The sequence below is a fragment of the Perca flavescens genome, chromosome 7 (assembly GCF_004354835.1).
Source record: "Perca flavescens isolate YP-PL-M2 chromosome 7, PFLA_1.0, whole genome shotgun sequence".
Classification (NCBI taxonomy): domain Eukaryota; kingdom Metazoa; phylum Chordata; class Actinopteri; order Perciformes; family Percidae; genus Perca; species Perca flavescens.
The window spans coordinates 16,810,525-16,836,498 of record NC_041337.1 but is presented as its reverse complement, the minus strand read 5'-3'; the positions used below and the strand labels follow the sequence as shown (position 1 = coordinate 16,836,498).

At 40.2% G+C, this 25,974-nt stretch overlaps 1 protein-coding gene and 1 long non-coding RNA gene across 2 annotated transcripts; one reads left to right on the top strand and one right to left on the bottom strand.

Moving 5' to 3' along the window:
* The first annotated feature begins 2,405 nt into the window (after positions 1-2,405).
* Positions 2,406-19,098, top strand: LOC114559351 (NUAK family SNF1-like kinase 1). Its single transcript, XM_028583945.1, has 7 exons — positions 2,406-3,002; positions 7,288-7,408; positions 10,965-11,116; positions 12,700-12,765; positions 15,385-15,504; positions 15,997-16,129; positions 16,239-19,098. The coding sequence occupies exons 1-7, from the start codon at positions 2,673-2,675 to the stop codon at positions 17,411-17,413; spliced, it is 2,097 nt and encodes a 698-aa protein (XP_028439746.1). The 5' UTR covers positions 2,406-2,672; the 3' UTR covers positions 17,414-19,098.
* Positions 15,877-22,621, bottom strand: LOC114559352 (uncharacterized). Its single transcript, XR_003693081.1, has 4 exons — positions 22,439-22,621; positions 21,450-21,597; positions 20,689-20,860; positions 15,877-17,433 (listed from the first exon to the last, which is right to left on the bottom strand). It is a non-coding gene; the product is annotated as an uncharacterized LOC114559352 (long non-coding RNA).
* Between the last annotated feature and the right edge of the window lie 3,353 nt (positions 22,622-25,974).

Here is a 25,974-nt window from a genome sequence, read left to right as displayed (position 1 = left end):
TTAGGAAATATACAAAGAAAAAAGAAATATGACAGCACTTACCACTATAAAGCATTTGATTGTGTATGCTGTTCAAATAGGATCCTATGAAAGAAAACATTTAGAATCAGTGAGGTGAACCAAGCACATTGAATCAATAATTAAAAGACCACACAAAAGAAAGCACACAACAAAGACACAAAGGTGGGGTAAAATCCAGTTTGAGTCCGACCTTAAAAACGCTGCGTGAGAGAGATTTAGGAAAATGACATGATAAACAAAGAGTTCCCATACACTGTGCTAATGTTAGTTGCCCCAATACATTTTCATGTCAGCAGCACCATCCCGCATATAACCCACACACACACACACACACACACACACACACACACACACACACACACACACACACACACACACACACACACACACACACAGAGTCTGTAACTGAATAACCGACAGCTTTAGCTACAACACACGTTCGTTCTTACCCGACGTTACATTGAACTTGTAAGCCTGTGGTCTTAGCTAGCTAACCTTAGCTATTAGCAAACCAACATATAACGTTATGCCCAAACAACTCAACGGACCTTTTTTTTGTTACATAAAGTAACGTTACAACAGCATCAATGTAATCTAAATGTTGCAAACTAAACCCGACCACTTAACACTCATTCTTATGAGGCTGACTGGCTCCTCTTCACCGGCTGCCATTAACATTACGTTAGCTACATTGAAATACCGTTGTTAGGAGCAGGACCGTCAGGGGAAGAAACACAATTATTAATGCTAAACTAAGTAGTTACTAGTTAGTGATGGTATTAGCTAACTTAGTTACAAGAAAACCGATATATTTATAGAATGCACAAACAAGTGAACGGAATTTTGTAACTGTTACATGCAGTACAAAACATGAACATGAACAAAATCATTTTGATTGATGTTAACTTACTTTTTCGTGAAGGAGACAACACATGGCTGCTGTAGAATTAATCCTGCACGCAGCCAACACATGCTCAACATTCTTCTTCACATTCTTCTTGTTTTGGCGATGTCCTTGTTGAAACAGTTATTATAGACAGTATATAAACGGTTGGTGTCAGTGCCCGGGAAGTGCCACCCACACTTCCTGGCGCCATTTGATTCAAATATACCATTTCCGGTAGTGACCAAACTTAATTCGATCATTTAAAATGTTCAATTCAATCAATTTAAAAAACAACTGAAGTCTACATGATTGAACCATGTTCTTGAAAGGAATATAAATGAATGGCGTAGCATATTCTAAATTCATTTTTGTAAATTCAAAGACCTGCTATTTCCCATTTTTTCAGTGTACTTTGATATGCTAATAAAAGTACACTTTTAGTGCACTTTGTTTACAGTGTACTAAGATTACAAGATTATTGAAATTAGTGTACACTTTCAAAAATTATACTAACGCTGTATTAAAAATAAGTGTACTTACTATAAGTACACTAAGTAACCACTTTACATTTTTGTATTTTAACATATTTTATTAAAGTACTCTGATATGCCACTAAAAATACACTTATTTTAGAGTGTACTGTATAAAGTGTACAAAATCACACTTCTAATGAAGTGAGATCATAGTACACTTTAAAAAAGTATACTAACAATTAATTTCCAAAAGAATATACTTCCCATAAGTACACTGAATTGCCACTCTAATTATGTCAAATTTAATACACTTAAAAAAAATAAACTTCTATACAATTTAAAATACATTAACAACAAAGTACACTTTCAAAAAGTACATTTAAAAAATAATTTGATTACTGGTAAATTAGTATACTTACTTTTTGGAATCTGAAGTTGAACTTAATTACATCTATTTTGAAGTATACTTTTAAAAAGTACATATTAACTACTCTTGAAATAAAGCACAACAAGTATAAGCATACTTGTTTTATACTTCATGTACTTCATTCATATTCTAATACACTAAAGTATACTACTTTTTTACCTGGGTTATTATACGGCAGTCCTGTAATCCTACAATCACTTTTTGCATGGTCTTTTTATAAGGTTATATGTGGCGTAATAAATTGATACGATTTAAGTTTGGATTTTAAATAAAACAAATTAATTTAATCCTGTGGTTTTACCAACCACCATTACCCTTTCTGACTGACTTCAAAGTCTCTGCTTCCTCACAATTTCCACAAAGTCTTCTCAAGAATTTATTTTTATCTGAGTTCCCCACGTCACGAACATGTCTGAAGTGGTGGATTTAGGGTAAGTGTCTGACCCGCATGACATTCCATACATTCCTTCACGTCCTCTGTCCTGCTGCAGATAAGCCCACGGAAAACCCAAAATGATGTCAAATGTGTGTGACGCGCCGGGATGTTGCTATGATAGCTGGCCTTGGAATGAGGAGGCCCCGCCCATTGCTCCGGACCATGTGGTTCCCATCGCTCCTGTTGCTGTATTTTTGAGAGGGTAACGGAGGAACTAGACTGCTGCGACTCAAATGAATCGGATGGGTTTTGTTAATGTGTTGATATTTAGCCATTAGACTATAGTTTGTTGCTCGATAACGCTCTGCATGGGCAACCGCTTGGTCACTGACAAGCGCTTTAGCTGCTTTTGTTCAGAGCTCAAAGTAATTTGGGGATTCAGTCCCAGTAACGGGTGCTCCTGACAGGTGCGCACAGTGCGCAGAGAGGATGGGCAGACGTGAGGCACACAGCAGAGGCGCAATGAACACAAGCGACCGCTCCGAGCTCGGTTGTCTGCGGAACGCGACATCCAGCGGCCACCGTGCCGGTGAGGAGTCCCCGAGACTGGGCAGCCGCCGTCCCTGCAGCGCGGATAAGTGGCAGAGGAACTCAGACACGGAGAGGGTGGGCCCGGCACCGACTGCCACAGCACCGATGGAAGTGAAGAAGCACCAGCACAAACACAACTTGAAACACCGCTACGAGGTGATGGAGACTCTGGGGAAAGGCACCTATGGCAAAGTGAAGAAGGCGGTAGAAAGAGCAAGCCTGAAGACGGTGAGTTTTAGTAAACATGTTGCAAAATAAGATAAAAAATAGTATATTTGCCTAAGGAATGCTTTTATTGTATAATCTTAAATATTTAACACGCAGAAATGTAGAGGATGATGATGATGGTGATATGAAGAAGGTATGTAGCCTACACTATGATGAACCTTAACATGTTTGACCTCTTAACCTCTAAACAAAAGCTTTATAGAGATAATGTAATATGTGATATGCTGCTCATGCTTTTGTCTTCAGCAGGAGGTATTCAGCAGTCTCCCTGTTGTGTGTGTGTGTGTGTGTGTGTGTGTGTGTGTGTGTGTGTGTGTGTGTGTGTGTGTGTGTGTGTGTGAGACCAGGATTTGTTGCTGCTCCAAGAATGTTGCCCATTGGTTATTAAATATTAATGTGGAGGTGGAGTTTAGCTCTGGATGGTGTGTGTGTGTGTGTGTGTGTGTGTGTGTGTGTGTGTGTTCTCATGGGCTGATGCTGAACCCAGTTCTTGCTTCCTGTGCTGCCAGGCTGAGATGCCTTTGGTCTGACTCACTCAGCACTTGAACAAGGGGATATAATTACTACAATAGGTCTCTCCAATTTGAGTTTGATTACCTTTACCAGAACACAACCACACACACACACACACACACACACACACACACACACACACACACACACACACACATACTCAGACAGACATAATATAGTGATATAATTCTGAATATTCAGGTTAAAAACAGAATGTGGAGCCAAATTACTTTGTATAATTGTGGGTTTATATATAGAGTCAAGCTTTAATCCCTTACTCTGCTGTGATCTGAGCACAAAGAGACAGATTCCCATCAATCTCAAATTCCCCTTCTGTTTCTTTAGTATATAAACACACTGTAATAGGGATAATCTTTTCTACAATCAGATTGTGGAAGTGAGACTGACATACGTATGTGTGTGTGTGTGTGTGTGTGTGTGTGTGTGTGTGTGTGTGTGTGTGTGTGTGTGTGTGTGTGTGTGTGTGTGTGTGTGTATGGGGGGAAAATGCTGAATTCTTGAGCCAGTAGCCAGCTCATACCAAAGATTCTTTGAAACAAAACAGACATTATTTTTGGAAACAAAGCCAGGGGGCTGTTGTTTGAGGAGGGCAGAGGAGGAGACAGTTTTAGAGCAAGGAGGCGACAGTAGGTTTGAGATTACAGTAAAGAGCTCAGTTGAGATTGTTCCTGTAAAATGTCTGTGTTGTTATTCTACCTTGCTGCAAGCGGAGACTATATTGTACAGGATGAAATGGAAGGAAAGGATGATGAATATCAAGTCTTGGGTATGCAGGGCCATTAATCTGTACTGTAGGTCCCTTACATTGGCTAGCAGCCTGACTTGTCTGGAAAGCTGAACAATGTTAAAATAAAAATAACATGTTTTTGTTTTGTGTAATGTACATTTTGATGTTTATAAAAAAGTTACTTCACCAGATATGTGCAGCTTTTAACTTTAACTTGTAACTAGCTAGATGAGAAGATTCTCTCATATATGAGAGACATGAGAGTGATATCAATCTTCTTATCTCACTCTTAGCAAGAAAGAGAAGTACAAGTATTTCATAAAATGTCAAACAATTGCTTTAACTAGGCCGTTTGTTTTTAAGAGTAGTCATGAAAAAGTGAACCATGAAATATATACTGAAACAGTTTATTGTTTGGCCCTACTTGTCTTTTTGCATTAAGCTTGTGTAATTGTCCATTTCATATCTCCCATTATCTATACACAGCATAGTACTGTAGTTCCTGGTCATGGCAAGGGGTTGTGCGTGTGTGTGCGTGCAAGCGTATGTTGGTGATAGACGGGCGAAATCAACCAATCAGATCAACGTAGCGTATGACGTACACAAAAACATCTTTTCCTCTGAGAAAAGCCTCCAGTGCCGTTTTTTGCTCTACTTTCAATGAAGGAATTCTTTGTAATTTGGATAAATCTTGCAAGATGGCTACTCTTATCTCATCCGTGGAAGCCGCCATGTTGTTTAGACTGAACAGTCCCTTCTATTTGCGTCACACCTAAACCCGCCTCAAAACCAATGCTGATTGGTCGGTCGTCCAAATTTTCTCTATCCCAAGATGCCAGACTGATCTGCAACTGGAAAACTGGAGCTCGCGAGATCAGGACGGTCTCACGAGGCTAGTATAATCCTGCTCTTTAACCTTTCACAGATGCAACAAGGATCCATAGGGATGCTCAGACTCTTGGGATGTGTACGTGTGTGTGTGTCCCTGAGTTTGTCTGTGAGAATAACAGGACAGGAAGTCAGTGAGTTGCCACCCCCAATCCCCATCACAACACTAGCAAAACACCTGTAATCAATCAGGTTGCAATGTTGTGCAATGGGGAAACATTGTTGTCAAGACACAACCAGTGCACTGAAATCACCGCAATAAATATGAAAGAGAAGAGAAGGATACAAAATACATTTTCCACGTTGTCTGGTTTAAATGAAGTCTTATATGGCTGTGCAGAACATCATGCATCTCTCTGTACATATTGCACATCTGTATTGGCTGTACCATTACAACATGTACGGTATGTTCCTCTACTACACACATTATCTGATAATGCAAAAGACTATCTGATTTCATCTGCATGACTCACACACATAGCTACTAATGTTTCCCTACATGCATCCTGTTACAGTTTGGCATTTTTGGCCGATATCTCAAATGCAGCACATTATGTGCACGGACATTGAGATATTGTTCGTTAGAAGGATACTTTAGAGGTCATACTACATTTGTACACACAAGGGTGAAATCATACCCACACTTCCTCTGCACACGTGCCCCTCTAAAAATGCTTAGTGCCCTGAGCCCAGTGTGTGGCTCTCTGTGCTCTGCTGATCAGTTAATGCACCAGTCCAGGGGGTAAGTCAGAGCTTAGATGGACAGTAAAATACAATCTTGTTTGTCCACATACTTTGGCATACTTCATCTATTCATTTTACCTGTCCTGTTAGCTGCTTCCTACATCCCTGCAGCTTATTTCATAGTCTCCCTTTCTCTTCCTCAAGTTGCTTTTCCAGCCACCAGTATTTGGGTAAGAAAACATTCATGAGCATGCATGCGTACACATGTTGATAGCTCCACAACCACTGAACATGCATGGCCTAATCTTTTGTCCCAGTACCCCTGGCCGGACAGAGATGCCGCATCAGTCTGGAGTATAAAAGATACAAACCTTAAAACTTGAATATTCTCCTTCACTGGATAGCGTCCTATCAGTTATTGAAGGTCAGGTCAGTCTGGAGAGTTCCCTGGAGTGTGTTTGTGTTGTGTTGCATAACCAGTGTGGTTGGTGGAGCGTGTGAATTGTTCCAATGTCTCGTAGACACTTTTTTCCAGTAGCTGAGAGTGCTGGAGTTGTGACCCAAGGGTAGAGGCCTGCTTGTCCATAGGGACATTGTAGAATTGACAGAATTATACAGGGGTATGATCATGTTAGGATGTCAACCTCACAAAGTAGCCCTGTAGCCTCATCTGCACAGTACATGCTTTTCTCTCTTTTTTTAATTTAGCTTATAATATTTCTAAATAGAACACCCTGATGTGTGTTTATTGGTCCGCCTCCGTCTTGTCTTTGTATGGTGCCATTTTGGTGACCGTTCATCCAAAGAGGTTTAGGGGCTCATGTTGTGTCTGTCATATGTGTGTTCAATGGTTGGGAGTTAAATCGGGGTACAGTGAGTGCCTGGGATTAAGGACACAGAGTGTGAACAGTGCAGCTGTCAACCTTCTGCCTCTGAGCATGCTCAGATCACAGGAGACACATCCAGCCCTTAAAACCCACGTAATCACTTCTAATACCCACAGATTCTATTTGTGTTTGTGTGTTTGTGTGTGTGTGTGTGTGTGTGTGTGTGTGTGTGTGTATATATCAACACTATGAATGTTTTTGTTTCCATGCATGTCTATGCACGTAATACATGAACTGTCCATTCATTATGTTTATCATTATCATCATTATCACTATTTTATGACTCAAGTTGTTGTGAGGGTGGTAAATGGGTAAATTGGGTAAATTGGTGGGTTTGCAGAAGAATGAATTGAAGCGGAATCTGTGTTTGATGGCAGCAGATCTTCTGCAACAACAAGCATTGTACAAAGTATCACCAGGATAACAACTGTCCCCTGATAATCTAATACTGTCTTCTTGCTGTGGAAGATTCTGTGATCCTAATATGTGTTATATGAACGCAAAGACATTATTTTTCACTGTTCATGTGACATGCACAGACTCAGTAGAGTGTTTTCTTTCTCAGGTGGCGATCAAGTCGATCCGCAAAGAGCGCATCACTGATGACCTGGACAGAATTCACATCCAGAGAGAGATTGAGATCACCGCCTCGCTCAGGCACTCCAACATCATACGATTCTACGAGGGTCAGTCTGAAAACACAACACAAGTCCCAAATATCATTATGAATTATTATTTAGTCTGATCGCCAGACTGATTTTTAGACTCTGAATGTTTCAAAGAAAGTTACTGTACATGAGGCAAAAGATATGCAGATTTGATTTATAATCAGTGACATACAGTACAGAGTTGTGGTGCTGTGAAATCCAAGTGGGTGTCATAACCCTTTACTGCATTAGTCAGGAATCCAACAATGCCCATGAAGGATAACGCTTCCAATATTCTATATTTTCTTATGAACAAATTCTACTTGAACACCAAAACCAACAATGAATTGACCTTATTAAACAAGTTTACCCCATCTGTCTTATCTGTCCAAAGCCTAATGTAGCTTCTTCCTCTGTGTCACAGACCTCCATTGATGTCCAAAAATAATGAGACCCATAGTCTGTAGCTTATTTTGATTTGACCCCACATAAACCAACTTGCTACTGTAAATACTCAGTAGAGCACCGAATCAGCAGCTGAAATAAGTCCCCTACAAGCAGGGGCGGATCTACAGGGTGGCAAGGGGGGGCAGCTGACCCCCCACTGTAGGGCCTTGCCCCCCCAGCTGCCCCCCTAACTTTGGTGTTCAAAAAACTTTGCTTGTAAAAACAAACTGCCACTATGTGCACAGGCTTCTTAAAACATTGAAACAAACAATTAATGTATATTAATTCATAATAAATAATAATAGTAGATGTAATCTTAGCCCCCTGCCCCTCAAATACTTAGCTACGTCCCTGCATCAAACGTGCAGAGCGGCGTTCGCACATTCTGGCTCACACACACACACAGCGAGTCTGCTGCGGTGTGGTGGCCCTGCATCCCGGCAAAGACTGGAGCGACCGAGCTGCCCCCTCCCCCCGAGCCTCTGAAAGTGAAGTCAGTTTCCCCAGGTGAAGTTCAAACACACGTTTCATGTAAAGTTAAATTTGTAATAATTATAATGTATGCTAAAGGCGAGTCAGCATCAACAACAGCGCGTCCATTACGTTAGCCAAAAGTCAAATCGCTCCCTCGTGATTTGTAAGCGCATTCTGCTGTTTGATTAGTTTGATTTCAGTAAAGACAAGAAGAGCATAATACAAAATATTACAAACTGGCATGTTTGAATTCATAACGTTTACAGAGGGTCGCTCTTTCGGTGGCGTTACGTTACAACACACTACACAGTGCTTGCTGAGACCGATCATTTGTATTGGCGTTTTTCCATTACATGGTACCTACTCGCCTTTTTTGGTTTTCCATTACGAAAAAAAGTACCTGGTACCTACTAACAGGTACTTTTTTTAGTACCTGCTCAGTCGAGGTTCCAAGCAAGCTGAGGCAAGCCGAGAAGGTGACGTGAAACCCTGCAGGCTGCTGATTGGTCGGAAAGAAGCGTCACTGATCACTGCATTGCTAGCGAGAGACGGCATTTTTAAATAGTTTAGCCAGCTGTGTTTTTTTGCTGCCGGAGGCTCCACACAGAGCTTTCTCCGTAGCATACAAGTGGCCTGATGGTTATACTGGTGCGCTGGTGTGTGCATGTGTGATGTGTGTGTGTGTCGAGTCGCCGTATGTGTGTGTGTGGGGGAGCTAGTGAGCGAGGGAGAAGTGAGAGAGTGATGGCGATTATCTCCGCAGCGAGTAGCGACTCTAGAGTCATATATATGTGACCACGGTGGGAAATCTGGAGCAGTAAACGTTAACTATCTCTTTGATATCATGTTGTTTACGGAGACGGAGAACCAGGAAATGCGTCGGGGATATGTCAATGGGAAAAGCAAGCTACTAAGCCACGCCCACGGCAGTCGCTATGACGACCAGCCACGCTGAGGCGATACTAAAATCTGCAATGGAAAACGGACGCACAGCGAGTCGAGGCGAGTAGAGTAGAGTCGAGGCGAGTCGAGCAGGTACCATGTAATGGAAAAACGCCATATGTGATTAGTTAAGGAGTAGGCTACTATAATAACGCTGCACAAATTAAACCAGGCAACATCCTTTACTGTCAAACTGGGAAAACCACAAATACAACGGGATTAAGAAGGCTAGTCTAAACATAACTGATGTGTGCATGTAATAAATCTCGTCTTTTTTACGCTACTTATTAGCTACAGGGCCATACAGTCTAATGTAATACAAGAATAACAAGAGCTTTTCACATCTTAACTTTTGCAGGCCAGAGTAGCTGGAGATATTAGCTGAAGCCTAAAAGTGGGGATATTGCCAGCCAAGAAAATTCTGAGATGTGCACAGGAGGAAGAGAAGGAGGGAAATGAAGAAGGAGAAGGCAGGGAACTGGAGAGACCAGGCAGGTCAGAGCAGGAGAAGACCACAGAAAAAGATACAGAAATGAGTGAAAGAGAAGAGGGAAAGGAAGAATTGACAGTGAGGGATGAAGAAGAGGCTGCAGGTTCAGAGAGAGGGACAGAAGCAGAGAGTGATCAGGAGGAGGCAGATGAAGATGACAGAGAGGAAGAGGAGGCTACAGTTACCCCTGGACCATATGGTTGGTTTATATTCTCCTTACATATAAATTGCAGTACAGTAACATAACATAACATGTCGTGACATGACGTGTTTTCAGTTTTTGGCTATTTCCATTCTGTTGTATATGTTATAGGGTTAGATATGTAAATATTTACATATACAACAAAAGTTCACTCTTCTCAAGACACTTTACAGATAAAGTAGGTCTAGACCACACTCTTTAAGTTACAAAGACCAAACAATTCTCCAAAGAGCAAGCATTTGGTGCAACAGTGGCGAGGAAAAACTTCCTTTTGGGCAGAAACATCAGACAGATCCAGGGTTTGGTGGCCGCTGCCGGTTAGATACAGATGGATACAGATATACAGTTACAGAGAATTATGATTCAAAATAATGGTAATTATAGTAACGAAAAAGAAAATGGAACTATGACTAGAAATAATAGTTGTAGCAGTTTAGGGCATAGCAGGACGTTGCGGGGCGTAGTAGGGCATAGCAGTTTACGTATGGGGGTTTCCATGTACCGTCTTCCCCTGCCACCCTACCAGGATCTCTTGCTACCCCTTTGCCCCCCCATGTAAAATGTTCTAGATCCGCCACTGCCTACAAGTGCACTACTTACGGTGGAGGAGGTCTAACACATTGTTGGTTAGGGTATTTAATGGGATTTGTTTACAATAACAAAAATATAGAATTTTGCCAGCACTATCATTTGGAAGTCTCTAATATTTAGTATATCCGTTTTTGGATGTTCATGTGAATGAGACATTGTATGGGATACATTTGACTAGATTTCAAATGTATTTTGAGGGAACAGGGAATCAGTAATCCTGCACACTTGTTGATCACTACTAACTTCACCTAATTAAGTAAAGTAAAGAATCTCACCTCATGAAACTCGTACATGTGACCAACAGTGTGCCCGATTTCTGGTTCCCTCTTAGTTTAAATAGATGCAGAATGCATAGTAGCATCTCTTATTGTTGTATAGTGAAGGTTATCATATCATATAAACACATCTGCGTTATGCTGACCTGTAAATGTGTCCTGTGTCCTATACAGTATTTGAGAGTCGGGATAAGATTGTGATAGTGATGGAGTATGCCAGCAGGGGAGAGCTGTACGATTACATCCAGGAGAGGGGGAGATTGCCTGAAACAGAGGCCAGAGGCATCTTCCGACAAATCACATCTGCTGTCCACTTCTGCCACAAGGTTTGCAAACGCACACATACTGTTGATACATACTTCCAGCAATACACCACTGGAATTCAGTATAAATTTGGTAACCACATGTAGGCATGTGTGCAACTGTGCACAAGTAAATACAGTACCGCTAAATCCACTAAATCCTAATCCTAATACTGCAGGAAAACTTGACTTGCTTTTTTCAGATCTCTCTGGGTTAAGAGCGCATTAAGCCTTGATTATTTTTCACAGTCACACACTGACACATTTAACAAACACATTGCCTTTAGGCGAGAAATAGGCAATAGAGTAACAGAATCTTGATTCAGCACTGTCTAGTTTAACAGTTTTGATCTGAGTTCCGTGAGCCTGGTGCATTGTGCTGGAGAATGCTAGTTACGTCCAGTAACTTAGTTCAAGCATGAAGCACTTCTGTCAGTCATCGTCTTAAACCCGCCCCCTGTGAGGTAGACGGTTGTGATTGGCCCAGTCCAGGTACTCTTCGGCTGAAAATCAGTTTGAATGGGAGCAAATGAAACATGAACTGGCAGATCTGTCTGGTTTCCTGGCTAGAATTCAACAGCTGTGCAAGAACAGAGGAATTACCAAGGAAATACTGTACATACATCCTATTATGTGTGCCTTGCAGTCAGCTGAGTTGGATATGAAAGAAATTATTATTTTGGCAGTTTGACTTCTTCCTCAATCCCTCATATTAAACTTAAAGATTATCATTCCTCTCCTGTAGCTTTGTAGTAGACGGGGAGGTGGATTTTGTGCTCCTCATGCCCTCAAATATTGTCCCAAAATAGACACGAATGTTCCAGCATGAATGAATTATTGAATTTGCCTCTGAGGTATGCAGGGCACATGGAGGGATTATTGAGGCTTCAAAAGAAGAATGAAAATAATTCTTTTTTTGTGCTGTCCTCCAAATCCGTTCATAGTCCTTTAAAAATAGCAAGAATAATAACCTGGTTAATCACCTTGATTTATTTCTTCTGCTTTTCTTCTCTTGCATACATACTGCACATACTGAGAACAAAACATTGTCTAAGGTCATTGCCGCCACTTAAGTGCTCTGAAAAGGATGTAATTAACAAAAGACAAGAGGCTATTCTGGCTCATCAGCCAGTGGCTTTAAGAGAAACTGACAGCAACATTTAAAGTTTCCCTGCGTCACACGGCTTCCTGGGTGGCCACAGTTATCTATAACGGCATTGTCTCTTCTTATGATTTTCTAGCTATTCAATGTCAGGGAAACATCCTTCGAACATCCAGTGTAGTCTTCCTCACCAGGCTCCACAGCTGTCTACACAGGGGATCAAATTGCATCTCATCAGATTAATTAACCCAAACAAAGCACTTCCTCATGCCTGTCGATTATTAAACAGCCTGAGAGCCTTTCTCAAGGCATGTTAGACACGTGGCCCTGCAACACGAGGCCCGGGTGGAATGTTAATGGTTATAATATACAGTATAAATGAAAGACAAACGCCTCATGCACCACAGGCTGGGTTTGTATTGTAACTTTTAGACCCTTCAAACATCTGACTGTAAACAGTAGGGAGGAGCAGCGCAGGACCTCACGTGTCTCTGCTCTCTTGCAGAACGGTGTTGTGCATCGAGACCTCAAGCTGGAGAACATCCTTTTAGATCAAGATTTCAGTGTTAAGGTAAGATCTATAAACCATAAACATACTGAGCCTTCATATCTCTTTCCGACAACGAAGTGTGATAATGATGCAAGTTTTGGGAAATAAACGGAGGATGTCCGCACTAAAACAAGATATTTATCTCTGGATAAAAATATAGATAAGTCTTCTGACAAAAGCATTGTTGGCCTGAGAGTTAAATACAACCGTGCCCCTGATTGAACTTTTGGAACATGAAGGCATACATCTTTATGACACTGTGGTAGATACATTTCAGGAAGCAGTCTTTTTCCACTGCTGCTGTATTTAGCATCCTGAAAGGAAGCCTCACATAGTCCAGCTAGTAATGGCTTATCTTGCCAGCTCCAAATTGAAATTCAAAGTGTACATTCAGAATATACATTCAAGCACTTTCAGCCCACAGTCATTTTAATGTGTTAAGCCATGCACACTGAACCAGCACAAACATACTACCAGGTCTTATAAAAGAACCATGGGGTAATTGTTGCCTTATTTGGGTATTCCTCTCCTTATATGGGAGCTGTGCATGACCAAAGGGGAATGCAGGGAATCCAGAGGCAATCGGAGAGTTTTAATATAAGTATACTCTGTCTGTCCATCAAAGAAAACACTATGTGCAGCCCGCTCTTCATTCATCACAAACCTCAGGTTCACAAACATCAGCCTCTCCCAGCATCCGCTGCAGGAAATGACCAAGCCTCTGTGCAATGCATGTGTGTGTTAAATCTGCACGATAGCTGTTTAATGGCATGTGTAGAAGGCAGGCACAGCCAAACATGGTAGGTAAAATGTTAGTCTTGATCACGTTTGAAGTCACAGATTGTAATTTGACAATATACTACTACTAAACTTGTTATTTTCAGTTCAAAAGAGGCAGAAATCTGCACTTGTTTTTCTTTTTTTCTGAATGGAGCATTTTGAAAGTGTTCACTTAATGTATTCATTAAGTATTTTAAACCGACACTGACATCTCACATATTGTTTTAGTACAAACATATAAACTTTATAGCCTATGCACTTTAATGCCTATTAGATAGTGCCAGTAGAGAGATGACAGGAAATAAAGTATCAAGACATGCAACAAGGGTTCCCAGCCAGACTTGAAATGATACATTTCACCAGATTGAATCAGCTGATTTATTCAAGACAAGGAACATTGATACTTTTATGGATCCAAACACAAATAAGACTTGATCCTGGCTCAGACAAACAAAATAATTCCGCTGGTTACATCAAACTTCACTTTCTTCTCACACGATAATATAAAAACCTCAACAGGCAGCTCAAACATTTGCCCCAACAAGCTGCGAGCCAGTGTAGAACATTAACCAGCAATCTGTTTTAGTCTAGCATTTGTATGAAACGGTGGCTTCTCACGTAATTCCCAGGCACGTGTACAGGAGTCGTTTGTATCTTTAGAATACAAAGCATTCAAAGCATTCAACACTTAAGGATTGTCAAAGCACTGAAATGAGTACAGGAGCCTCAGGCTCTGGTAGCTTTAAAGATCATTTAACACTAAGACACTAAGACACACACACACACACGTTAGCTTGTAGAAAGAAAAGTTGTATAAACTTCACAGCTGACATGCTCAGTCCACACACCATTATTGCCTCTGCACGTGTACTGTAATAACAACTGTAAGCTGGCTTGTATACACAGTGCCATTATCAATCTGTAAAGGTCTCTGTTCCCCTGAACCTCTGTTCCACGGAAATAAAGCTGTCACGCTGAGTATATTTAACACCAGAGGGGCTGATAGCAGAATGGTGCTCATGTTAATAATATCTTCAGATAGAGAGGAGCCTCGGTATGTCTGCGTATGGCTCTCGTAGCCTCGAGTGAGTGATTGTTCCGTTATGTGAGCGTAAGCAGCCTGATGTTTTTGGACCTCTCCTCTTTCCTCACTCACACTTCCTTTGGCAAACGCTCGGCATACCTATTTTTGGCTCCTTTAAAAGGAATTGTTTTTGAGTTATTGTGTTTTGCCACATGGGTGAGAGTCTGCAGTGCATACTCACTGAAAAGGAATCTGGATTGCGTGAGGAGCTATTTTGTGTTGACATGAATGAGTGAAATTAAATTTATAAAAGGGTTCAGTGTTAACTGATTAGTCCATTATGTCATAAAGTTAAAGTGGTCTTTGTTATCAGCTGTTTAAGTTATGTCATCTGTGATTGTCACATAAACCCTTTTGTTTATTTGGCACTAATATATGACACACACTGGGCTGGTCTTTGGTGCCCACAGCTGTGAAACATTTGAATGACACATAATGTATTTTTGTTGTGTGTATTGCTTTTAGTTTTTTAGGTTTTGTATATATTGCCTGCTTTATAAGTCCATTTTTTAGGATCACTTAAGACCAGTCTTTAATTTATTAATAAATATATTGTTTTGAATACTTTGTTTTAATTCAGTGGGTAGATGGCTTTCTTTACTAAAGATTAGTGTTGCTGCTTTTGTGACAATATGTCTTTCATATGTTGTCTGCTGTGACTTGACTGGTTTCACTTGTTATTGGTCTAGTTAACACATTAAGTTATTTAGTTGTAGCTAGGGACACAAAATTCCTATAATTAAGATTAAGAAGAAGTAATTTCTCTGACTCTGCAGCTGGCGGACTTCGGTCTTTCCAATCATTTCCGGAGGAGCACTCTGCTGCAGACGTACTGTGGAAGTCCACTCTACGCTGCCCCGGAGATAGTGAAAGGACTGCCCTACCAGGGGCCAGAGGTGGGTCAACACACATAGCCCTCGCTGGTTTCTTTAGGAGACATTAATCAATGCACCACAACCAACCAAAGCAGTAAATTTATGGGCCCTGAAACCAAAACAATGAGCTGAAAGATGGCAAAGTGCTCTGTAGAGCTGAGGAGAACTACAGTCTGGTGATAATTCTCTGTGGGTTCACCACTTCGACCAACATCTTTTTTTGTTACACATCATTTTGGTCCAGTTCTAATAAACATACATATATTGGTGCAGCTTTAAAGCACTGATTTTGCCTTTCATATGCTGCAGAAGTACCACCACAGTAAACGGCTCTAGCAAAATATATTTTTAATATCTCAAATATGAACTTTCATAAAGCTGGAGAAAATCAAAACGTGGGGCACATTTTCAGATTGTCCCGCTGTAATGTAATTACTCATTGCATTAAAAAAAAGCCGGAATGTTATGAGTTGGCAAGGCATGTTCCTCATTATGCGTGTCTTTGTATGCTAGGTGGACTGCTGGGCGCTGGGGGTGTTGCTGTATGCCCTGGTGTACAGCAGCATGCCATTCGATGGGGCCAGCCACACCACACTCACAGAGCAGATCAGTCAAGGTCGCTACCGCAGACCCAACCCCCCCTCAGGTAACCCTTTACAATGTCCACGTCTACATGTTCTTATTAGTGTCCTGTTAATTACAATGTTTTAGTCAGTTTAGCTGCTATAAATAACTGTTGACTCTGTTCCCTCCAGACGCCTGTGCTCTTATCGACTGGTTGTTGACAGTGCGTGTGGACGAGAGGGCAACGATAGAGGACGTGGCCAACCACTGGTGGGTGAACTGGGGTTTTGAAGAGAGTGTGTGTGACTGCCCTTCATCTCCACACCAAGAATGCCCCTCCCCCCTGCTGGCTCGCTACATCGACTGGCAGAACCGGGTCGCAGCTACCAGCAACATGACCGTTGACCCAGGGTGCCTATCCTCGGACTCCTCCCGTCCAGCCCAGCTCTCTCCCCACCCCTTTTACTTCAGCTTACCTCTGAAGAGCGATCATGCAGGAGGAGGAGGAGGCGGAGGAGGAAGGGCACATGGAGGAATGTCAAGTCTGAGGAAGTCACGCAAGGAGAATACAATTCCCCAGACCGCACTGGGAGCTTGTGGTGGTGCCTCCTCTGCTGCGATTTCCTCCACTTCCACCATTGAAAGAAAGAAACCCAAAGGTATTCTGAAACCCCACAGGAGTTTTGACTCAGTCTTTCATAGCCCTCCCAAAGAAAACTCTTCCTCCCAATCGTGTAACGCTGCTCCCCAGCCTTTTCGAACACATACACTTACCCACACACACGCTGATGTCCTGTCCACCAGCCTTCCATCTCCCTCTACATTCCGTCAGCCCTCATCCAAAATGCCCAAGAAGGGAATACTGAAGAACTTGTATGGAGGGGAGTCGGGTTATGGCTCATCTTCAGACAGAAGGAATCCTGGATCAGAAGTTAAAGAGGGGGGTGATGCAGCTGATTTGTGCTCCAACAAACCGCACACTTGTCTCCCAGCGGCAGAAGACAGCCCTACCATGCACACAGAGGCGGTAAGAAGGAGGAAGGGGATTCTGAAACGTAACGGCAAGTTCTCTCGCAGTCTGGATCTTCCTAATGACCACCGCTCAGCCCACACAATATTCCCTGAGGCTCTGCAGCAGCTCCTCCAGGCTACAGGAGGCGCCGAGGAGCGCCACAGCCGCCCCTCCAGTGTGGTGAGCGAGGATAGCCTCTTCTCCTCTGACTCTTTTGACCTACTAGACCTCAGCACCCAATCAAGGCGCAGGATTTTCTGCCAGCGGATGCAGCACAGCGCCTGTAGCTCTGAGGAGGACCTGGAGCAGCTGAGCTTTGAGGCAGACAGAGTTGGTGAAGATGGAGAAGGATAGAAGCAAATGCTCACATAAACCTAAGGAACAATGGAGAATTGGGTTGATTGAACACCAGTTCTTTATTTCACTTTTCTGTGACAATCTGTGACAATTCTGTGCCTGTCATCTTGAAAAGACTTCAATGAACTCTGAAAAGGTTGCATCTTGAGAACAAGGACTACCATGCATTACACTGTCAATGTTAGGAACAATTTCTTGGCATATATGTCCATATTGAATGATAAATTAAACTTGTTATTGAATACAATATATATTGTATTCTGAATGTGAGGCAATGCAAAAAGTGACACCTAAAGGTGATCCAGTGTCAGCCAAATTTCAGAGATGGGACCTGGATGTGGAAGAATGGACAGTCTATTTAATAAACTCACTCTGACCTTACCTGCACCTGCAATAGATCCGCTTCTTAGATTTTACAGCAGATTTCTGTTCAGATGTAGGCTTGGGCCGGTATGAGATACTGACGGTATGATAACCGTCATCAAAAATATCACGGTTTCACGGTATTGTAGTTACAGCTATAAATGTAAAATGTAAAAAACAAACTTTTTTTCCATTGAATACAATGTATTTTATTTTGAAACACACTGCACACTGTCAGGGAGAACTTCTAAACGGTTTAGAAAAAAACAGCGCATACCTTAGGAACGGTATGATAAATTTTAGTGGTTTTGAAACCGTGACTTTTTCAAACCGTGGTATACCTTGAAACCAGTAACCGGCCCATGCCTATTCAGATGAGCCTGGAAAATCTGAGTCTGGATGCTGCCATCTGGTAAAGTTAACACTGCAGGTTTTTGGAAGTGATGAGAAGTATAACCAAGTACCATCTTAAATATGTGAATCCATTATTAGTATAGCGTATCATTCAGCTGAGGTGGAAAAGTCGGTGTATCGACAAAAGCTAAATGCGACAAATGAACATATCTGTGTGGACTGATGAAAAGACAAACTTTTCTCAAACTAACGCATAAAAACAAACATAAATGCCAGATTTCATTGCTTTCCACCATTTGAGGTTTTGACCAGCATTCTTTTAACTATGTAATCTTTTTGCGCCCTCTTCTTCTGCAATGGTTTTGATGGCACTTTTAACTGTTTATCTTGATGTTCGCAATTCCTAATATTCATGTAATGGGAGGTAAATGCACATTAACTTGCATTTTGTTTTGCCAATTTTCTGGAAATCTGGTTAAAGTTTGCAGTTAAGTTTACATTTAACAAATGGGTTATAAGACACTATCATGTAGTTGCAAGCAGATGTTTGGACATCATTATGTGTTGCACACTAGAGGAGTTATTGTTGCTGACTATACATTAATAAATGCTTAAAATTGTGTGTTGTAAACATTTATCAAATGTTTATATACTGCTTATAACTGGGGGAGAAATAGGGGGAGTTAAAGTTAAGCATTAACTATTTCATCACATTATTGAGTATATTTGTACTTAACAGTAATGTACTGTGCACATTTTGCCTCTTTTGCACCAACAGACACAGTGTGAATAGCAGATGGATCACATTGCTTTTTATCGTAAAACACAACCAGTGCTGCTGTGGACATACATAAATATATGCAGTAGATGTATGCACTTTTAAAGCTGTAATTTCATATTGTGAGAAAATAATTCTGTTCATTTAGTTCAAGCACTTCATACCTTGTTTGTTTTTGGTTTGTGTGTGTGTGTGTGTGTGGGGGGGGGATTAAATTAATTATGTGAACTTAAATAAATTCCAGTTGTTTTTCTGGTGAGAGAACAAAAGCGGCAGGAGATGAGAGATGAAGTGAGCACATACTGCAGCTTTAAAAAAAGAGTAAAGATAAATATTATGAAGTGCAGATGTTGTGCTGTGAAAAATAACCTTTTAAGACAAATCACCCTTTTATTCAAAATGTTACTTCTCTATAGTCAAGAACCTTTACTCCTTTTGGCCCTGAGCACAAGACACAATACAGAGAATTCAAGGAACGTTGTTTATAATACACCAATAGCTATCCATTTAACTAACTTCCAGAGTCCTGTGCCTCCATAAACACAGAGCTCTATTTCCCCTACAGACTGTTTTCGTAATGGTTCATGTACTTAAACAAAAATGCATTTGATAGAAGAAAGCCCTTAGCAAAAGAGGTCAAACAATGGTTTAGTGAAAATATTGTAATGCCATACATTTAGTATTTCATTTACAGAGTTGTAATTTAAAAATACATGTTTTTGAAATCTAGACATGTCACTTCAAGTTTAGTTTACATTGTATTTGATATTTTTTACTTTATATAAAGAGAAGGATTAATACGTCAACTGTGAAGAACTACATGTTGAAAAAAAGCAAGCATAAGGCACTGAACATGTATGCATCCCTTTTTCTTTGTTTCCTTTATTGGCTTTCACTAAATCATTTTCTAAACAAGATGGAGAGAGCCCATCATTACCATCAGGTAAGGATTACATTTTCCACAATGGATTGACATTTTCCAACCTCTTAGGCCTATGATATCCCTTCAAAAGTTATTAGATATTGTCAAAAAAATTTCATATTTCCTAAAATGCTTTTCTTTTGGACATACACGTGTTCACAGTGTTAAGATGAAACATAAAGCTCACCAGCAGGTCTTGTTTAGATGTGGAGAAGCCTGGTATAGCTGACATATACATAGGGCTTACTTTATAGCACCCACTTGTTAGTGTCCGTCCTGTTCGAATACATAGTCTAATGACTTTAATGGTTGATCGATGGCAGCAAAGCACTTTGTTTATTTGGCAATAAGTCCAGAGCAGAAGTCTGATGTCTAGTCAGTCACACAGGGACTGTTCTGTTACGGAAAAGCTGCCATTGATTTATGTTTAGCTAAAATTTACAATTTACACTGAATGCAACAATGTGACCAGGCCGTCTGTAAAACATTGTTAAAAAAGTACTTTGTGTCATTTATAGGCTATGTAGTGCCCTTTGTTAGCTTAGAAACCAGACAAATAATTGACATACAAGTACAGTACAGTAAATATGAAGTGATATAGATATAGATAGATATATATGTGTGTATGTGTGTGCGTGTGTCTATGTATCAAATTAATCTATTAGCTACTTTCAGAGGGGCTTTTTATGACTGAGTTGATTGCCTTTAAATAAGTTGTGTACACAAAGCAGATCACAACATGTTGCTTTGTGTAAATTGAATGTGAAAATGTATAAAAACACAGTTACTATTAAATAACCCAAAATGTATGCGATATGAATATTCACTACATACAAAAATGAAACAGTAGACTACCTGGTAGATCCTGAGTCAGGATTTCCTCCCTTGCTTCTGTGTACATCTTGGCTAACGCGGATTTTCTTTCCACCAGCTTGACCACCTTAGGCACTATGCCAGTGAATCCCTCTTTCCAGCGTCTGTACACGTTGACCGTAGATGGATGGATCCGGTCAACCTCATCGCACAACTGAAAAGAGCGACAGAAAGGAGAAATGCATTAAACTAATTATACATCATTGTTTCAAAACTGAAAGACCAGGCCAGTATCATACAGTATGATAAAGGTGCAGGGCTTTTGCGACCATTAACCATTTATTTTGAATGGGGGTAGTAGCCGGAACAAACTGCAGCTGCCTGAACTCAAAAGTTGAGATTGAGTCAACCTGACTTGAGGCTGCGGTGCCGTTCCCGTTTTGAGGCAGTGATAAGAGTCCTGTACAGTAAATGGGAAACCTCACCGTCTCTATCACTACCACAAGAAAGATTTTAAAAATTATGAGGAAAACGAAACAAACACTGAACTGCCCAGAAGTTAAATAAAGCTGGATTCAAGTACGACAGGAATGACAGTACAGTAACGTTACTCCCCCTTCCATTCAGTGTTAACTAAAAAAGATAGAGGGAGGTAGAGCCTGTATGAGTCAGTGTCAATAATACAGTAAGTTGACAATAATGATACTTTTACATTTTTGCTCTGTTACTATTCACAAACACATCCTGTAAAATGTTATCATGCACAAAAACCTTTCTAATATACACTACATGGATCTACTTACTCGTGACACAAATCTGCAACAGGCTCTTGCCGCTTCTGTAGACTCTCTTGTGACCGAACTTCTCTTTACTCCTTTTCCCTTCGTCTTCACAAATCAAATGGGCACGCTCCGCTTTGAATTTGCATTTAAGTGACTGATGCCAGGTATACTAACACAAACAAAGACAACCACCACAAATAAAAAAAACTATTATTGTATCCAATAAACACATTAACATATTCTGGTCACCGTTACAGCTGTAAAAAAATTTGATAAGCATTAAACTTTAAACCAATAATGCCAGGTTTAGCAGCCTGCATCTGTACAGAGCAGCTTACAGATCTGTCATAACGTTAACGTTACACTCACTCTAGTGCTAACGGTAAATGAAAAGAGACATTGACAAATCAATAACGTTAGACCTCGAGTCTGCGGCTTCTCCTTCAGGCAGAGCTTGTAACGCCATGACGAGGGGAGGGGGGCACACAGGAGGGCTTCACATACTAAAGTTAGCCAAACCAAAGTTAAATGCTAATATAGAATTCTCCAAACTCAACAATTTAGACAGTTCTCTATACAACGGCACTTCACCAGCTCCACAATTAATTATCTAGCTAGCTAATGAATTTACATGCTTTTATCAACTGTGTAAACCCCACCTAACATTAACCTTAGCAAATAGTTCGCTAGCTAACTTTTTTTTTAGCTAGCAAGTAACAACTTCCGTACAATTCATTGTGAAAAAAAGGAATATATATAACGTTATAGTAGAGATGGTCTGTAAAGCCACACATTAGGGTCATGCAGGCCATAACGTTAACCAAATTTTCGGATGGCAAACGACTGATTTAATTAACTGACATAGCTAGCTAGCTAGCTAATTTTCTAGATAATGCTAATGTTAGCTAGCTAGCAATTTGCCGTTCAGTTCGGTAAAAGTCCATTCCCCCTTGACAAAAAAAGTTGTAAAGAACATATAAAGCACTATATCAACTTAACATCGACGTTACCTCTAAATCTCTGTGTCTCTTCTTCAGTCAGTAGTATAATCCCTGAATCCGATAACTTCTGGAGCAGCTCCTCCGTTGACAGCTCCATTGTTCTCCGGTTTTCGCGCCAGGTGCAGCAGTGACGGTTAGGAGAAGCAAAGTGCTGCTACAGCCACTGCGCATGTGTGAACTCCCTCTTTTCAAAAATCCACATTCAATGTTGCCTCCGAGATAAATATTATATACTATCCAATTCTTATATTGCTATTCATTGTTGATTTCACGGAGTTATATATATATAGTTTACTAGCATTAATAACAATATACTTATTGTTTCTAATTTCCTAAGTAATGAATTTGAGAACATAATTTCCTTGACAGCCCTGAGGCACTAGCCATCCCATCCCCCAACATAATTTTGGTCACACCATGGGTCAAACACTGACATCTTTCTTATTGTACCCCTATAAGTTCAATAAATGGTACAAACATGGCCCCTTGCTCACGTTAGAACATATATGTACCCTTTCAACCTACAAATGTGTACCTTATGGATCAACTTTGACCCTTTGGGGGTACATCACCAGCAGTTGGACCTCAGAGAACATAAATGGACCTCAACCGTACCTTTATTTCTGACAGTGTATGTGCTGGAAGGTTGTGTCGTCTCTGTCCAAAGATAAATACAGAATCATTGCTGTATATGGGATTGATCTGGTGATAGGGTGTACTCCATCTGTGGAATTACTTTGTGCAAAAGACAAAATAGAGCTACTAGATTACTGTAAAGTCAGTAATCAGTTTTCATCCAAACTAAAAGTATGTATTTGTATTAGTATTTGTTCTCTAAAAGCCTGTTTCCAAACCTTTTTGACTTGACCCTAGTCACAGATTGTGTAACCAGCTGAGACCTGTTTTTTTTGTGTGTGTGTCGTTTGAATAATTTTCAGGAGGTAAAATTACCCAGGAATCCTCATAAAATATGAGAAGAAAAATCTGCATACTTTTATAGCAGAATTATGTTGTTTTTTTCTGTCACCTTAAGATCTCTTTAGCAGCTGTTCTGGAGCTTTCGATACTACCACATGAACTTCCTCAGCAGATGGAGTTTGCCCAACATTTTGAATCTTAATATGGACAGCATGGATCAAAAATGCTTTAAACTCGACCACAATTCAGAGGGAAACATTGTACTATTTTACAGTTGTGGTTACTTTTCAGTTTAATATTTTACCTAAAACAACAACATATGATGATTTTATGCAATGTAATACATTATTAAAGATTAAAAGACACTGCTTCAGCAATTATGGCATTGTTCAACACATTAATTAAATGGGAGTGTATTTTGATAGGAAAAGGGTTGCAACAACTTTTAAAACGGCTCCCTCTTATATATTTTCATGTCATGTTTTAAGATAATGGTTCATTTGAAATGTGAGCAGTCTTGAGTAGTAAATTGTATGATCCAAGTAAATTTCTCCTTCTCTGAGGAGCTCAAGAAATTAAACAAAGACTTGGCTTTAATAGCCAGAGGATAACTATAGGGTAACAGCAGCTTAAAGCATTTATGTTGTGTGTGGGCCTTCTGTCAATCCCATTGACAATTTCCCAAAGCAGCATGGGCACAATGGCCAAGGACTTTAAAGATTTTTGAAGTATTCCAAATATCTGCAATGATTACTAATGCTAACCATGGGGGAAGGCGTTCACAGCTAAGTCTTGCAGGCCAAGAGGCTTTTCTAATCTTCCCTTACGTGTGGATACAAGTACAATTGAGTGAACAAAAGCAGCCAGAATTGACTGATTTTAGGCTGATTATTGGTGCCCAGGCAGTTAGGGAACAGCAGCATTACAAAGGAGAAATCCTTCGTTACCCACATGCTGTGGCTATGAGTCCTTGAATTTGGTTACGGATTTGGAGTGCAGCCCTCAGATATGGAAGAAGCAGTCAAATCCAACCATAGCAGTACTCCATTAAAAGTCCTCTATTAAAATTCCACTTATGTAAAAATATAAAAGTATTTGCTGGAAAATGTACTCAACAAGAAGCTATGATAGTGACCCTTTTCACTGTTACATTACAATTATGACCCCTAAGAACTATTTTAAATGTTGTAGCAGAATATATTTTAAATGTATGCCAATGGCCAGTTTGAACTCTAGTAAATCATCACTCTTTGCTCTATAGTAAGAAGAGCAATCACATTAATGTGAAATTAAGTAAAAAAAACAACAACTATACTGTCTCCCTCTAAGATGCAGCAAAGTAAAATTACACTTACAGTATGCCTCTATGAGGTACATATTAGGGGTTATCAATGTGTGATCAAATGGGGTATGTGTTAGGGGTGTGAATCTTCACTGGTGTCACGATTCGATTGCGATTATCCTGTCACCTCCTCAATATTATTATATATTATGGTATAATTCCCTTGGGGGAATTACTGGAATTGTTGGGTCTTTGTAAATTACAGAGTGTGGTCTAGACCTACTCTATCTGTAAAGTGTCTTGAGATAACTCTGGTTATGATTTGATTCTATAAATAAAATTCACTTACTACACATGGTTTTCATCAACAAATTCAAGCAGTTAGATCTATATTGACTCCCCCTTTTATTGTATCTGCTCTTGCAAAAAGACACTTCCTGAATTTAGCCAAGTCTAAAAACAGAAGACAACAGACAAAAGGCACACAAAAAAAAAAGCAGCGAGCGGAAAAACAACAAGTAACATCATTAAGCAATAATCGATTATTGTCTGTCACTGCATCGATGCAATGATTAATTTCAACACCCCTAGTATGTGTGGTGCATATATGGGTTTGCTTTTTATTTCCTTGTCTTTATTTTTATTTAGTTTAGTTAGTTTAGTTATTTAGAAGTTATCAGACATAACAACAACAAAAGTAACCCCCATCCAACCTGTAAATTACGCCTATGCAAATACTTCTAACTACACATCCTATCATCATATCATAGAAAACATTTGTGACATGATAAGTCCCCGGTTTTCTCTGTTGGTGTCAATCTCTGATTTTGTTTAGTAGATTGTTGTGTAGCACAAAACTTATGACAAAAGAAAAGAAGAGTACTTAGTCGAGCATATAGTGCAGCATTTCTATTGTATCACTTACAGCAAAGCAAACTGAACTCTAAAGAATTGAGCAACAGTGTCATCTTGTGGCCATTTAATGTAGTTGGCCAGAAGTACCCATGTATAGTGTACAATAGAAGCACAAAGCACTTTAACCAGTGGTGCGAAAACAATGGCTTGCCAAAACTTCAGGTAATATTTAGATCTAGACTGTTAAATATAGAACAAGTACTGTACCCTGGAAGTTTAATTGCATGGCAGTGATGGTCTGTGTTACGTCAGCGTATTAGGATGGGGAGCAGGGAAGGAGGAGGATGTTACATCTTGTCAGAGCTCCTGGAACCGATTGCAGTTAAATTGCTCTCCATCGTGGATCTGGAGATAGTGCCGTCAGGGATAGTGTTAGTAATTATTTTCATTACTGATCAATCTACTGATTATTTTCTTAACAGATCAACTA

Excerpts from the sequence above, each read along its gene's own strand:
- LOC114559351 (XM_028583945.1), top strand. The coding sequence starts at position 2,673 with ATGGGCAGACGTGAGGCACACAGCAGAGGCGCAATGAACACAAGCGAC. Across the intron at positions 11,117-12,699 it reads CTGTCCACTTCTGCCACAAG|AACGGTGTTGTGCATCGAGA; the intron begins GTTTGCAAACGC and ends GCTCTCTTGCAG. Across the intron at positions 12,766-15,384 it reads ATCAAGATTTCAGTGTTAAG|CTGGCGGACTTCGGTCTTTC; the intron begins GTAAGATCTATA and ends CTGACTCTGCAG.